General features: G+C 30.7%; 1 protein-coding gene across 2 annotated transcripts; it reads right to left on the bottom strand.

Annotated features, from left to right (window-relative positions):
* Positions 1-383: 383 nt before the first annotated feature.
* LHX4_1 (LIM/homeobox protein Lhx4) lies at positions 384-13,662 on the bottom strand (the record flags this gene model as incomplete). Of its 2 annotated transcripts, XM_012942122.3 has the most annotated exons (5): positions 384-3,249; positions 5,017-5,276; positions 8,878-9,055; positions 10,288-10,490; positions 13,526-13,662. In XM_012942122.3, the coding sequence occupies 5 exons, from the start codon at positions 13,660-13,662 to the stop codon at positions 2,645-2,647; spliced, it is 1,383 nt and encodes a 460-aa protein (XP_012797576.3). In that variant the 3' UTR covers positions 384-2,644. The 2 variants fall into 2 exon arrangements, with proteins under 2 accessions (XP_012797576.3, XP_051073342.1); XM_051212342.1 differs by lacking the exon at positions 13,526-13,662 and having other exon boundaries at positions 384-5,276; positions 8,878-11,268.
* Between the last annotated feature and the right edge of the window lie 228 nt (positions 13,663-13,890).

Genomic DNA, 13,890 nt, shown 5'->3' with positions numbered 1-13,890 from the left:
AAATAGAAGCAGATATGGAAAGGATGAATAGCAACTGGAAAGGATTGCCCAAAACAGGGTTGGATGGAGAATGCTGGTGAGTGGCCTATGCTCCTCCACGAGAAATAACAGGCGTAAGTAAGTTTTTAATATCATTAGAAGTTTTTTTATTCAAATTTGTTAAAGTCAATAAAAATCATAATCTGATAATGTTTACTCACTTCACAAATTGTGCACTTTACTTCTATTCAGAATTACATGTTAAGTCTTCACCATTAGTATTTATCACTTACAAGAAGATGATTTATGTTATTTACCACAGACACATACAAACAACTTTTAACAAACTTGAAGTTTAATTGCATTTAACATCCTATCTTTGTATTAAATCTTAATTACTGAGTAAAACTATTAAATTTTGTAGGTTTGCTTTGAAATTTATCCGTATAGTTCTTGATATGGTAAGGAGAGTATCAAGTTACTAATATCTTATTTTCAATCAAATGATCATGCCATTAAGTTAAATGTTAAGTGGTTCGGATGAGTCGTTTTTTTATTTATTTACGGAGTATGTTTTCTTCAGTCACTTATATTTTAAGCATAATGTTAGTGTACCAGATTATTGTAAATTATAATCCATAGAGTTATGTAATTGTTTCTTAGTTTCAAACTTTAAATTTTCATTGAACATTGTGAATTACTGCTGTTTGTTTAATTCTGAGTAAGGAATATTCAGTTGAACTCTTATGATTTATAAACTTTTAATCAAATAGGCCTTTACATTATTGTATATATGTTCTTGCTTTCTATTACAGTGAGACTGATAAATTATTCATGCATTTCTATTCAACATGGGAAGTCTAAAAAAAGGAAGCAGAATTATGAACAAAGGATATTATTTTCAATAACTTAGTCAATTCTTAGCCAAATACATCTTTTATAATTAGAACGTTTAAATTTAAGAATGTTGGTAACATAGTATAAAATTGTTAGTGCTGAAATGACTAGTCTTACGGTGGTTACTTAAATAGGTTTACAGGTTGAATGAAACTATAAGATTGATAATCAAACACTCAACCTCTAGACCAGCAAGTCGGCATCCAATGGTGTTAAACCAAGTCAGGTAGGGACAGGTATCTACCTTGGTACAATGGAAGATGGTCGTGCAATTTCGTGGATTGGTTGAGGTTAGACATTAACAACGTTGGATGCCGACTCAGTGGTCTAGAGATTAAGTGTTCGCGCGCGTGATCAAAGGTTACGTGTTCGAATCCTGCGTGCGGGATCATGTATGCGCACTGCTGAGGAATCTCATAATAGGACGAAACGGCTGTTCAGTGCTTCCAGGTTTTCAATGGTAGTCTAACATCAATCGGTTCATGATCTCAACTAAGAACTTAATAATCTCTACAACACTATACTAATGATTGTATGAATTATATCACTGGCAAACCATTTATATGTAATCTGATCGTCAAAATTTACTATAAAAAAAAGCTTTTTAGTGCACTACACTTCATCCCAATAAATATTTCATATAAGTTTGTGTCCATAATTCTCATGATTCCTAATTTCCCTTTTAAACCATAGAAAGTCTCTTATCTTGAAACATCCAACAAAGAAGTCACTTTTATCATTTGTGCACTTTAATCACGGTTTTATTAAAGGGATGATTTTCACCCTAGTTACTTACTAGAGTATCTATAACATTTGAATGATAAACATAATCAACATTGTGGGATTCTTAGTGGTAAATGAAAATAAGGCATTAAAGATCCACCCCACCCCCAAAAAAAATAAAACAAACTTGACTAGTTCGAGGGATAGAATTTTATTATTATTGAGAACCGTATGACATGAAAATAGAATTAATCATAAATTAATGTCAATCGAATGGTAGTTAACAGTCAAACCATACAAATTCTATTAGAAAAAAAATTATGTAATCTTGTAACTAATGCGATTCTGTTCACTTTAAATGTTTGTTTTTTTCATCTCCAAAAGATAACCATCTTATTGTTAACTTATCAATTAGTAGACACAATTGACTTTAGAGATACAATAATAAGAAAGTTCTAATAAATTACTTTAAAATACAAATAAAAAATTGAATAGGTAAAGTTAACTGAATTTTAAGTGTGAACCTTATCTCATACTTTTTAGAAGGATTAAATTGAAATGAAAGTGTCTTATTCATAATTTGAATTCATTGTAAAACAATTTTACAAGTGGTGTTTAGTTATTAAATCCAAATTAAATAATAATAATCTAAACTGATGTAGATACATGATGAACTAACTGGGTAGTCTTTCTTTAAAAGCAATACTTATACATAAGAACAAATTGAATAATATTGCCCAACAAAATGAAATATTGTTTAGAGACAAGTAGCATAGATGTTAACACAAAGATGAGTGAAATACATCGTGAATATGCCAAAAATTCTGAATTCAGATAATGAATTTCATTTTGTTAAATATTACTGAAAAAAAAGATTTTCAGTACTGTTGTATTTTTTGTGTCCATAATCTGTTATTGGTTTTGTAAGTGATAAGCAAAATGTTTGCCGTAATATATTCTGATAGCTACAAAAGGATCGTATGAATCACATCATTTTGTGTGGTGGTATACCATTATTATTGGGTTAATTTTTAAGCAGGATTATTTATGATGAACTTGATTGTGGAATACCATATTGTGAAAGACTGCTTGCATTTAGACAATAAGGATAGAAGTCAACAGGCTGTAAATATGTTTCTTTTGTTGACAATTCACTGTTAGATACAACTTGCTTATTCAAGCTAATACTACTTGAAACAAATGGATTTGATGCAAAACGTAAAATGCTATGATTTTTATTGTCTGATTCATTTAAAACACTGATATTTTCTGTACTGTGTTTTAAGATAATATTATCATTATCTGGTTTGAACGACCGATTGTCAACTGAAAAGCCTTGATTTTGAAAAGGCCGTGGAGTAGATAACCATGTTTGAGTAGAACCATGGAACTTTACATCATGTACTTGTTCTGCTTTTGTTGAAACTAAATCGTGAACTGAATGGTTCTCGTATAAGGCAGACTTTGAAAATGCCTGAAAAATTGCAGATTTATTGTCATGAGTTAGGAATTCATCTTTATTTAATGATAACTTTTCAGTGGTTGGTATATCTGTAGTATGCTTCGAATGTGTAGGATCGCATACAACAGAAAAATTTAAAGACTGATTCAAATCTTCAGGTTCCTCTGAACAGTTGCTGTCTGTATCACCTGGGGATGGAAATTTACATTTTTATATTATGAAACATGAGCAAAATGTAAGTAAAGAATTACGAAAAAATAGTTTTAGGAATACTTGATAGATTGAAAGTTCTTTTTCTTACTCCAGAGAAAGTCTCAACATGGATTATATCTGTTATCTTAAAAGAAACAGAGAACATCTTCATGGTAATTCCTAAATTCTGGTGTTTGTGTCACTGGTAGTGACACATTAACGAGTATTTTCAATCTGACACCATTTTATATCAAAATAAGGGAAGAATCAAGTCAAACAGTAGAGGCTACCGAAGTAACACTCATCGGAATCAAGAACTCCGCATCTAAATACCACTAGAGTTTTTACTGAAAATTGTTATCATAAGTTACTTTTCGAATATTAACTTAGTCCAATTGTTATAAATATCTCCAAAAGCTAACTACTTAGTAGTTTGCAAAAAGATTACAAATATGGAGTGTTTGAATTGGAAGCCATTGATTCTGTGAATTCGTAAACCTATAACCCCTATATTAAAAATATTTCATAAACCAACTGAAACATTTGTAATCTAATATTGGATCATAAAATCTATCCAATAAAACTTTATCTCTGTTACTTTTCTAAGAGCTCACTTGAAACTAATAAATCTTCGATTGAAACCATCTGTTACTGATTTAGTGTAGTTATGTAGTGAACGAGAATACAAGTGGGGACAATCGAATGTATTTGAACACAAAATTACCGAATTTCTTAGTAAAATATGAGAACCATACAGTAAATACTTCATTTTAAAAATATCAGTCAATCGTCTCAGACTCTGTTATTCTTTCGTTTCCACATCAATCATTCTCTGTTCTCGTTATATTTTCTTCGATCTTCTTAACCTTCTGCTTCCAAACATTCTATTCCTGACTAGCGTTATATACTACTTAAGTAGCGCACACCAAAGTTATAAAAAGAGTAGAATTCATTCTTATCTTAGCAGAGATTACGATGCTACATTTACTAAACTAGCTTTAGAATATTAGTAAAGATGTAAAGAATAATTAACCTTTCTGTCAAAAACCCACATTTTTTTCAAGTTGACAAGTGTAAAAAAGGTAATTTTAATTTCAATAGTTGGGATCATGAGTCAATTGAAGCTAGACTACCATGGAAAACCTGGAAGCACTGAACGACCGTTTCATTCTATTGTGGGACTCCTCAGCATAAATAACAGTGCGAACGAATAGATATCAACTTCAACTACCGATACTGTAGAATGATGATATTTTATTTCCTTGTCATTGAATTGTTAATTTATTTTAAATGATCGAATTATGCTATCATACGGACAATAATTAATGTAACTATAAGAATAGGAAGATATCATATTATAAATCAGATTATGTTAAAAGAAAGAATGCGATAGAAATTCATTATTACTTCAAAAGTTTCTTCAGGGACAGTTTCATAAAGTGAACCATTTGATTATACTATATCTTTTTGAACTTATCAAGGATAATCTTATAAATCTCGAAAACACATAACATTTGTACATAGTTACTGCTGATGAATTACTTAACATCTTCAAATTGTTTCCTTATTAAATGAAAACACTCATTGAGTAACAAACACTTCTAATAATTATCTAAACTGTGTCCTATTGATGGATAAGAATAAAATCAGTTGAAGATTGTAGATAGCTAGACACTAGATAGGATTACTAGGGTATTTTACTTCTATCCTACTATTTCATCACTTAAATTCAAAAACTTGAGTATAAGTGAAAGTAAACTTACTTGAACCAGAACCCTGAAATTCATCCTTAGATAGATATTCATCTCCACTAGTTGAATCATCTAGTATAATTGAATTATCACCGCAGTATGGTGCAGAACTTTTATCTAAATCATTTGAACATGTTGAAAATAAGTATGGTTCATTCATACAAACAGGTGTATTACTATTAGTACTTGTATTTGCACTACTGATTAATAAAGAGTCAGAAATTGACCAGATATTCCTTCCAGCATCTTTTTTTAATCTTTTCTCTTTTGCCCTAATAAATAAGATGTAAAAACATTTAATCCTGAAATTAATTTAGCCAATTAGTTTTAATGTTTACACACTATTCAAACAAAAGATTGTCACTACATCATATATTCTGACTTTATCTTACATTAAAAAGCCTTAATTACAGTAAGTATAAGCTAAGAAGTTTTATCTATCAAGATCGAGGTAAAGTTGTATTGATCAATAAAGGGTTTTGGGGCTTGTCAAGTCTTTGATTGAGATCATGAGTCGATCAATGATAGACCACTACTGAAAGCGTGGAAGCACTGAGCAGCCGGTTCGTTCTAGTATCGGACTCCTCAGAAGTACGAATCCACGATCCCACACACGCGACTCGAACCCAAGACCTTCAATCTCGCGCGCAAACACTTGACCTCTAGACCACTGAGCCGGTATCCAACGTAGTTAATGTTCAACTTCAACCAATCCACGAAATTATGCGACTATCTTCCATTGTCTGAGGTAGATACCTGTCTGTGCCTAACATGGATTAGCTCCACTGGTCACAGACTCTCACTAGAACTCAAAGAATTCCCTCACGAAGCTAGTCACTAGTGAGCCGATGGTAATTATCAGTAAGGGATTATGGAGACTGTTAAGTTGTTGATTGAGATCATGAATTGTATTGATTTTATTTTTGTATAGATTATATAATCCATCTAACTGGTCATGAAGCTGGACCAGTTATCAAATATGTAGATTACAATTAGGGTCAAAAGAAAGAAAAGAAGTATATTAGGATTTTAACTAGTGAACTCAAAGTGTTCATTGGAAACTAATCCCAATGAATACAAAACTTATATTCATTTGGTGTTATTTCACTTGTATCTTCCCATTGTTAATTACAACTACAATTAATCAGTCTCTTGTTGGCATATGTGAATCCTGTGCGAACTGCCTCGATACTGCCTGAAGTCACAAGCCTTATAAGCAAAGATTGGTAGTGACTAGCAGTGGAATGGAGGACGCGCGTTTCGTTTTACTCGGGACTCGTCAGCTGGATGTGCCTGAATCTCAGAGTTGATGTTCACTCTGGGACTCGAACCCAGTATAATTTTCTTCAAACGCCATCGCGTTATCCATTTGGCTACTGAGTCCTGATAGCCACCTGCTTGTGCAATAGGGTAAAGTTATGTTCACTTGATGTTGTTTACTTGTATCTTCCCATTGTTATTGGCTATCAAGACTCAGTAACTAAGTGGATAACGCGATGACGTTTTAAGCGAACGGTACTAGGTTGAAGTCTCAGAGTGAACATCAAAACTGAGATGCAGGTACATCTAGCTGACGAGTCCCAAATAGGATGAAACACGCATCCTCCATTCCACTACCGTAGAAGATATAATATCGAATCCGTTGTTTGAAAACACTTAATAAAGTTATCAGAAGTTAATGTTGATTATACTGACTGTAAATCATTTCGTTAGTAATGATAAAAATTTCATTTCTATCTAAACTCTTTTAGTCACTTTTCTATTTTATTTGTATATTACTTTATATTAAATATATATGTATATTACTTATATCAGTCATTTATAAAATTAAACCATTGAATCTTCCTCATTTCCCCCTCCCCTATAAATACATCAAATATAATGAAATTAATATTCATCTACCAGTTTAAACTACTCACAATAGTAATCTGTTCTGTTTTCATTCATAATATATACTGAACTCATCAATTGTACAATGATTTGTTATACTCAGTGAAATTGTCCTTTCCTTTTTTAGAATAATTAAACTTCTTGGCATATAAAATTTAGATATTATTATACAATATATCTCTTACATTAGTTCCTCTGTACTGCTATATATATATATATATATATATATATATATATATATATATATAACTCTTGAGGGAATAAGTGAATATCTTTTCAGAGTAAAAGATGAAGAACTTTTTCAAGTCTATTTATAATCAGCCAAATAAAATATATAATTCGATAACAGTACAGAGGACTTAATATACATTTATATATGCTGGAGTAGATAATGAAAAAAGAAAAAAAAGAAAAAGAAAAGAAAAATAGAATTCACACGCATACAATTGAATATGTGAATAAGTGAAAAATGGACAGAGAAAAACGAAAACCCCATGCATAACTAAAAATTCTTTAAAGTAGTTTTTCTTTTTTTTAATATTTTTTGCAAGGGTGGTTATATGATGAATTATGCATTCCAGTGGAAATGCAAAATCTATGCATGAATGAATGAATGAATTTTGGAAATCCATTCACTCATCATCATCCATTCATCCATTCAAAAGCCAATACAAAAAAAGCAATACAACAACCACAGTAGAAATAAATATTTATTTTTCATCAACCAGAAATGCTTCTCTTCTCTTTTTTTTACCTTGGGGAATATTTTGTATTTTCTTATTACGTACACATACACATAAATGAAATTTAGAATGATGATAGAAGTAGAGAGAGAGAGAGAATGGAGAGAAAAGAACAGAGAAAGGGAGATAGAACTAAAAATAAATAGACAGTAAAATAAATACGATAGACAGATAGATAGATAGATAGATAGATAGATAGATAGATAGATAGATAGATAGATAGATAGATAGATAGATAGATAGATAGATAGATAAACGGATGTGAATACTCTGTGTGCTTTTTTTATTTAACCAGTGGTTGGTGTAAAAATGAAGGTGGTTTTGAGTGAAAAATGAAATTGATAGAAAAGCAGCGTAAAAAATGGATGATTTTCCCAAATTTTTTTTCACTTCTTATGCACATCATATATATATTTACTACATTTATGTACCACGTTATACTTACCGTAAAGACGAAGTTATTCAATTTAATGCTAATTCAACATAACATCTTATATTCATTTTAGTCAGTATGAAGTTAGTATTGGTAGAGATTAGGTAAGCACCACATTAGATATTCAGCTCCATATCCAGTGAGACTAAACCATCACAATTAATCTTGTCTATACTAATTACTTACTGTGTGGACCATGGTTTTAAATTATGTAGATTTTAAGAATGATAGAGCTGTATCTCTCAGTTGGAAATGTAGGCTAAGTGATAATGCACTTTTTCGATATTGATTGGTTGAAATCAGCCAACAGAAATCCCTTAATCAACATTTTCTTTCTACTATTTAAGAGTGAAATGTATTTGCAGTCTTAAGGGGAATGGTAGTTTTTTATAGGTTTGAACTAACATGACTTATTGACATAATTAAATAAGTTACCATTGAGCTATTCCAACGGTTACTGAACCCCAGTATGTTTACATTAATATGTAATTGATTTCGTGTTGTGAGCTTCTTAGCTTTGAACTTAAGGTAATGATTATCTTTTATTCTACGAGATCCCTGAAAAATTAGTAATTACATACATACATCAGGTCTCTCGTTGAAATAACCATCATTATTATCATTGGGAATATGATCATTCAGGAGTTTTTATTTTATTGTAGTTTTGACATATATATTTACCTTGAATAAATGAAATACATCTATACATAATATTTCTAATAACCTAAGTATTTTTCACTCGGTATTTGAGTTCTCGATTTTTGATATGATCTGAAGTTAGTAATTTTAATAAATATTTAAACTTACCTACGATTTTGAAACCATACTTGTACTACACGCATATCTAAACCAGTCTCTTCACTAAGTTGTTCTCTGATATGACGTACCGGTTTTGGACTTTCACCATAAACTCTTTTAAGTGCTTCCAGTTGTTTAGCTGAAATAGTTGTTCTAGGACGTTTATTAGCATTGTCTAATTCTGCTTCTAAAAAATATAGATGTAGCATAATACATTTACTTAGTTAAGTATATTTATAATTCAAAGGGATCAAATGGTAATATAGATACATAAGCACATTTTTAAATATTACAATAAAGTCATTGCATTTCCTCTAAATACAATTCACAAGTTTGGTAAAAGTTAATCTCCATGGAATTTCGTTCTCTGAGATGGATGGTTTGGCCTTCTATCTGAAGTTTGTGCTGATGATGTCGTTCAGAAGAACGATGAAAGCTCTAAGACCAAACCATCCAGCCCAAAGAATAAAACTCCAGCAAAATCATTCACCTGAGCTACGAATTCTCTCCACCATCCCAGAAGTTAATCTCAAATACCATACCCCCATATTTAATACATGACGTTATCCATGATTCAGAAGGGTGTAAATTTATCAAGAAAATAATATAATTTAATAGTTGAATTCATGGGTCAATTGAAGCTAGACCACCTTGGAATACCTGGAAGCACTGGACGGCCATTTCATCCTAGTATGGGATGATGAAACATAAAAATACCGGATTAAGACTGAACGAAGAACATATGGTCAAATCAACTTTTCTGACAGTATAAGAAATTAGAAATCCACAACATGGATGTAATCTGACTTTTTTAAAAGTGTAAACCTAATTACCTAACTGTCCACGAGTATCATGGTAACAAACCATTAGAAGTATCTTCATATAGATAAATTACTACAAAATTTTTTTATCAGGTTTTTTTGGAATATTATGTTAATTTAAATAGTTTAGATCATGAGTCAGTTGAAGCTAGACCACCATGGAAAACCTGGAAGCACTGGATGGCCGTTTCGTTCTATTGTGGGATTCCTCAGCAGTGTGTATCCACAGTCCCGCCTCACGAGATCCGAACCCAGGATCTATTAGTCTCGCCCGCGAACGCTTAACCACTAGACCACTGATCCGGCTGCCATCCAACAGTTTCAATGTCTAACTTCAACTAATCGACGAAATTGAGTGACAAACCCACCATTTTCTTTTGTGAGTTACTATCTCACAACAGACCCGGTTGAACTCTACTGCTCACTGCTTCTCACTAGAACTCTAGGAAATACCTCTTGAAGCCAGTCACTAGTGAGCATTCGCTTCCAGGTTTTCCATGGTGGTCTAGCTTTGATTGACTCATGATCTCAACTATTAAAAATTTTTACCTGAAATTATTTTATTATTTTTAGATTTTTATCAAAAAATATTTTTTACCTCGAGCTTTAGCAGTTTCAAAATCTGACTTGCACATTAGTTTTCGATCACGTAATAGATAGAATTCATCGCCTGTATTTAACATACGAGCACAGCTGACACATGAAAAACAATCTAAGTGATATACATTTTCTTGAGCTGTCCGAACAACTTCCATTGGTGGAATACCTTTATCACAACCTGCACATTTTGTTCCAAAGCGACTAAATAATTAAAGAAAATTAATATCATTTATAAAATTACAAATAGATATCTGCTTTGATTAATGAGTAATATAGAGGAGAATTTACCATTTATGTTAGCTGTTTTACCAAGATCATGGTTAAATATAGTCTTTTTTACTTCTGGCTTGCATAAACGTTATAATTCATTTCTGTTGATCATAGATAAACGGTTCAATGAAATGCTATTCAAAGAAGAAGTACTTGATGACTATTCTATAACAGAAACAAGCACTTGGAGTTAATTCGATTCAAGAAAAAAAAACATTAATATATCGAAACATTTTTGCTTCCAAGACAACTTAATAATGTGATTGCCATACTGACTCCTCCTATGAAAGTGATATTTATCAACATGCTTTGGGGATAATCATGAATTCTATAAATGATAGATCTCAAGTTTGTAGAGAACATGACTAGACTGATTCATAATCTCAATCAAAAACTTGACAATCCCCACGACCACATACTGATGATATTTATTTACCACGGTATTGAATTCGAAGAAAAACTGAAATTAAGCTGATTATCAAGAAAATTTGATTGATCGATTTAAAAGTATCCGTCTAACTACTAATAATTATTGATCTGTAAATTAATTTATTTTTCAGAAAATATGATTTTTTTCAATGAATCTTACAATAGTGTGTGTAATCAAGATCACTATTAACTAACTGAATATGACCCTAAACCATTTAAATAGTAATTATTATATATCAAGGAAAAAAATATACAGCAATATGTGTTATAAGACAACAAGGCAAAATGTTTTTATAATAAAATGAACACGTGAATAAAGGTTAATAATGTATATGGATTAATCTAATCTATCTTATAATTTAAGACCTATAATACATTAACTTATTAACTTTATCTCATCATTATTTTTAATATTCTTATATTGACATGAGAAACATGAGAAAACTCACCTTATTTGAGTTAGTTTGTATTGTAAAAGATTATCAATAAGCTTTCTATTCATGCCAAAATTATAAAAATAACAGACAACTTGTATCTAATAAATTTCATGACACCTTATTTAGTCTGGAATTGTTTTCTTCTTCTTTTTTTCACCACAATAATAACAAATATGAATAATACTAATAATAATATTGATAATAAATACAATGAGCATGAATAAAATGTCGCGTTTATCTGTCAAGAAAACAAACTACTGAAATTTCTGTCTTATTCTAACAAAATAATCTACATGTGTGTCTGTATTTATCGATGAGGGAGGGAGGGAAGGAGGGAAGGGGGAGGCCGGTATAATTAACGAATAGTTAGTTAAGTGAAGACTGAAATCTCTAATGAAAGGGGGTTGTTGATAGATAAATAAATAAAAGAATGAAGTAAAAATTCGAGAAAAATTAATGAATGAAAAATGTTCACACACATACATACACACACAAAAAAAACAGACAAACAAAACAAATCCATTCCTTTCTTTTTCAATCTAATGGATAAACACCATTTAGTTAATTAGAAAAAAAAAATATCTCTCTCTGAACAATAATAATACTAAAAAACACCTCAAAGAATATAATCCCAATTTAGTTAATGTTCGAATAGATTTTGAGGAGTAAATGAATTATGCCTACAAAGTGATAAAACTATTTATTTCTATTTTCAGTGTAAATATTCCTCTTTCATTCTTAGTTCCCTGTTCATATATCATTATTATTATTATTAGTAGTAATAGTAGTAATAGTGCTAGTGGTAGTGTACAAAAATGAAAGAAATGTTAATAACAATACTACTAATAATAATGTTTAAGTATGAAGTACAATGTTCATATCATTTATCTACTTGTTTTAAAATGATTTATTTTACATTCACATAATAAAAATGATATACACAGACATATTTAAATAAGTGTAATTTAATTTAATTGACAATTGAAAACAGCTAATAAATAATTGTGACTGATTAAACCTACAATTTTTGTTGTGTTTTTGTTGTTGTTGTTGCAAATTCTACTATACTAACACAACTGACAAATAATCGATTATAGGAGAGAAAAAAAGGAGCATTAATATTCATTCATTGAGGGTAATAATCCTGGTTGATTATTATCCTGAAGAAGTTCAGAAAAGTTTACTGGACGAAACGTTGGAATTATTTTAAATTTCAATCACTGAGATTAATTCAAATATAATTTTCACATATAATGACTTCTCTATACACGGTACCCAATCATTGTCAAACTATTCGTTCTAATCTTGACGAATATTCGTATTAATATTAATTTTTTTTTAATTAAGTGCCATTTTTTAAAAAAAACTCTGTTTAACATTTCTTCATGTAGTTGTTAATGTATATGATAAGTAAATTTTATTTGATAGAGCAAAAGGTATTTATATCAGAAGAGGTTTGATGAATATTATGTTAATTTCAATAGTTAAGATCATGAGTCAATTGAAGCTAGATCACCATGGAAAACCTGTAAGCGCCGGACAGCCGTTTCGTCCTATTGTGGGATTCCTCAGCAGTACGCATCCCAGGATCTATCGATCTCGCGCGCAAGCGCTTAAGGATTAGACCACTAGGCCGGCATCCAACGTTGTTAATGTCTAACTAACTAGTCGATGAGATTGAGTGACACATTCACCATTGTCATCAGTGATTTACAGACGAAACGGTCGTCCAGTGCTTCCAGGTTTTCCACAGTGGTCTAGCTTCAGTTGACTCCTGATCTTAGCTATTAAAAGGTATTTAGTTTACAACAGAAAATGATATTCAGTAGTAGAATAATATTATGTGGTTATCAATACTGGATAAATCAATATTGGGTCGACTTTTTTAGTGTATAATCACTAATCTGAATGATTCAACATTATGGTGTAATCCACTCGATGGTAATTCATTAAAGATAACTATCAAGTATTCGTTCGTTTGATTGATGTGTGGATAACCTAAAAATGTATTTCTAAATGTAGATAGTTTTCGTATGAATAACAAATATGTATATATATATATATATATATATATATATATATATATAATCGCTAACTTACCGAAAGAAGTCTTCTTTACAGTACAGTTCATCTGTTCGTACAAAACATTTCTCTGATAATGAAGTACCACAATCCATACATTTCAAACAGTTTACATGCCAACTCTGATTAAGAACTTGTAGAATAGTTCGATCCATTACCAATTGTTTGCATCCAGCACATTGTGGAGCTAGTTAATAATGAATTAGATATGAAAAAGAAATAAAATGAATGTAGAAATAATGATACAACTACTCTATATTATCACCTTCCGTATAACACGAATCTGTAGTGGAATGTAGTTATTTTAATCCACCTTTTAAAGATTTAGAGCAAACAAAACCATATTTAAAGTAGGGGGTTAAATACCAAAATTCTAATCTTTT

The sequence above is a fragment of the Schistosoma haematobium genome, chromosome 1 (assembly GCF_000699445.3).
Source record: "Schistosoma haematobium chromosome 1, whole genome shotgun sequence".
NCBI classification, from domain to species: domain Eukaryota; kingdom Metazoa; phylum Platyhelminthes; class Trematoda; order Strigeidida; family Schistosomatidae; genus Schistosoma; species Schistosoma haematobium.
Note: the sequence above shows the minus strand (reverse complement) of the source record. Positions and strands in the feature narration are given on the sequence as shown.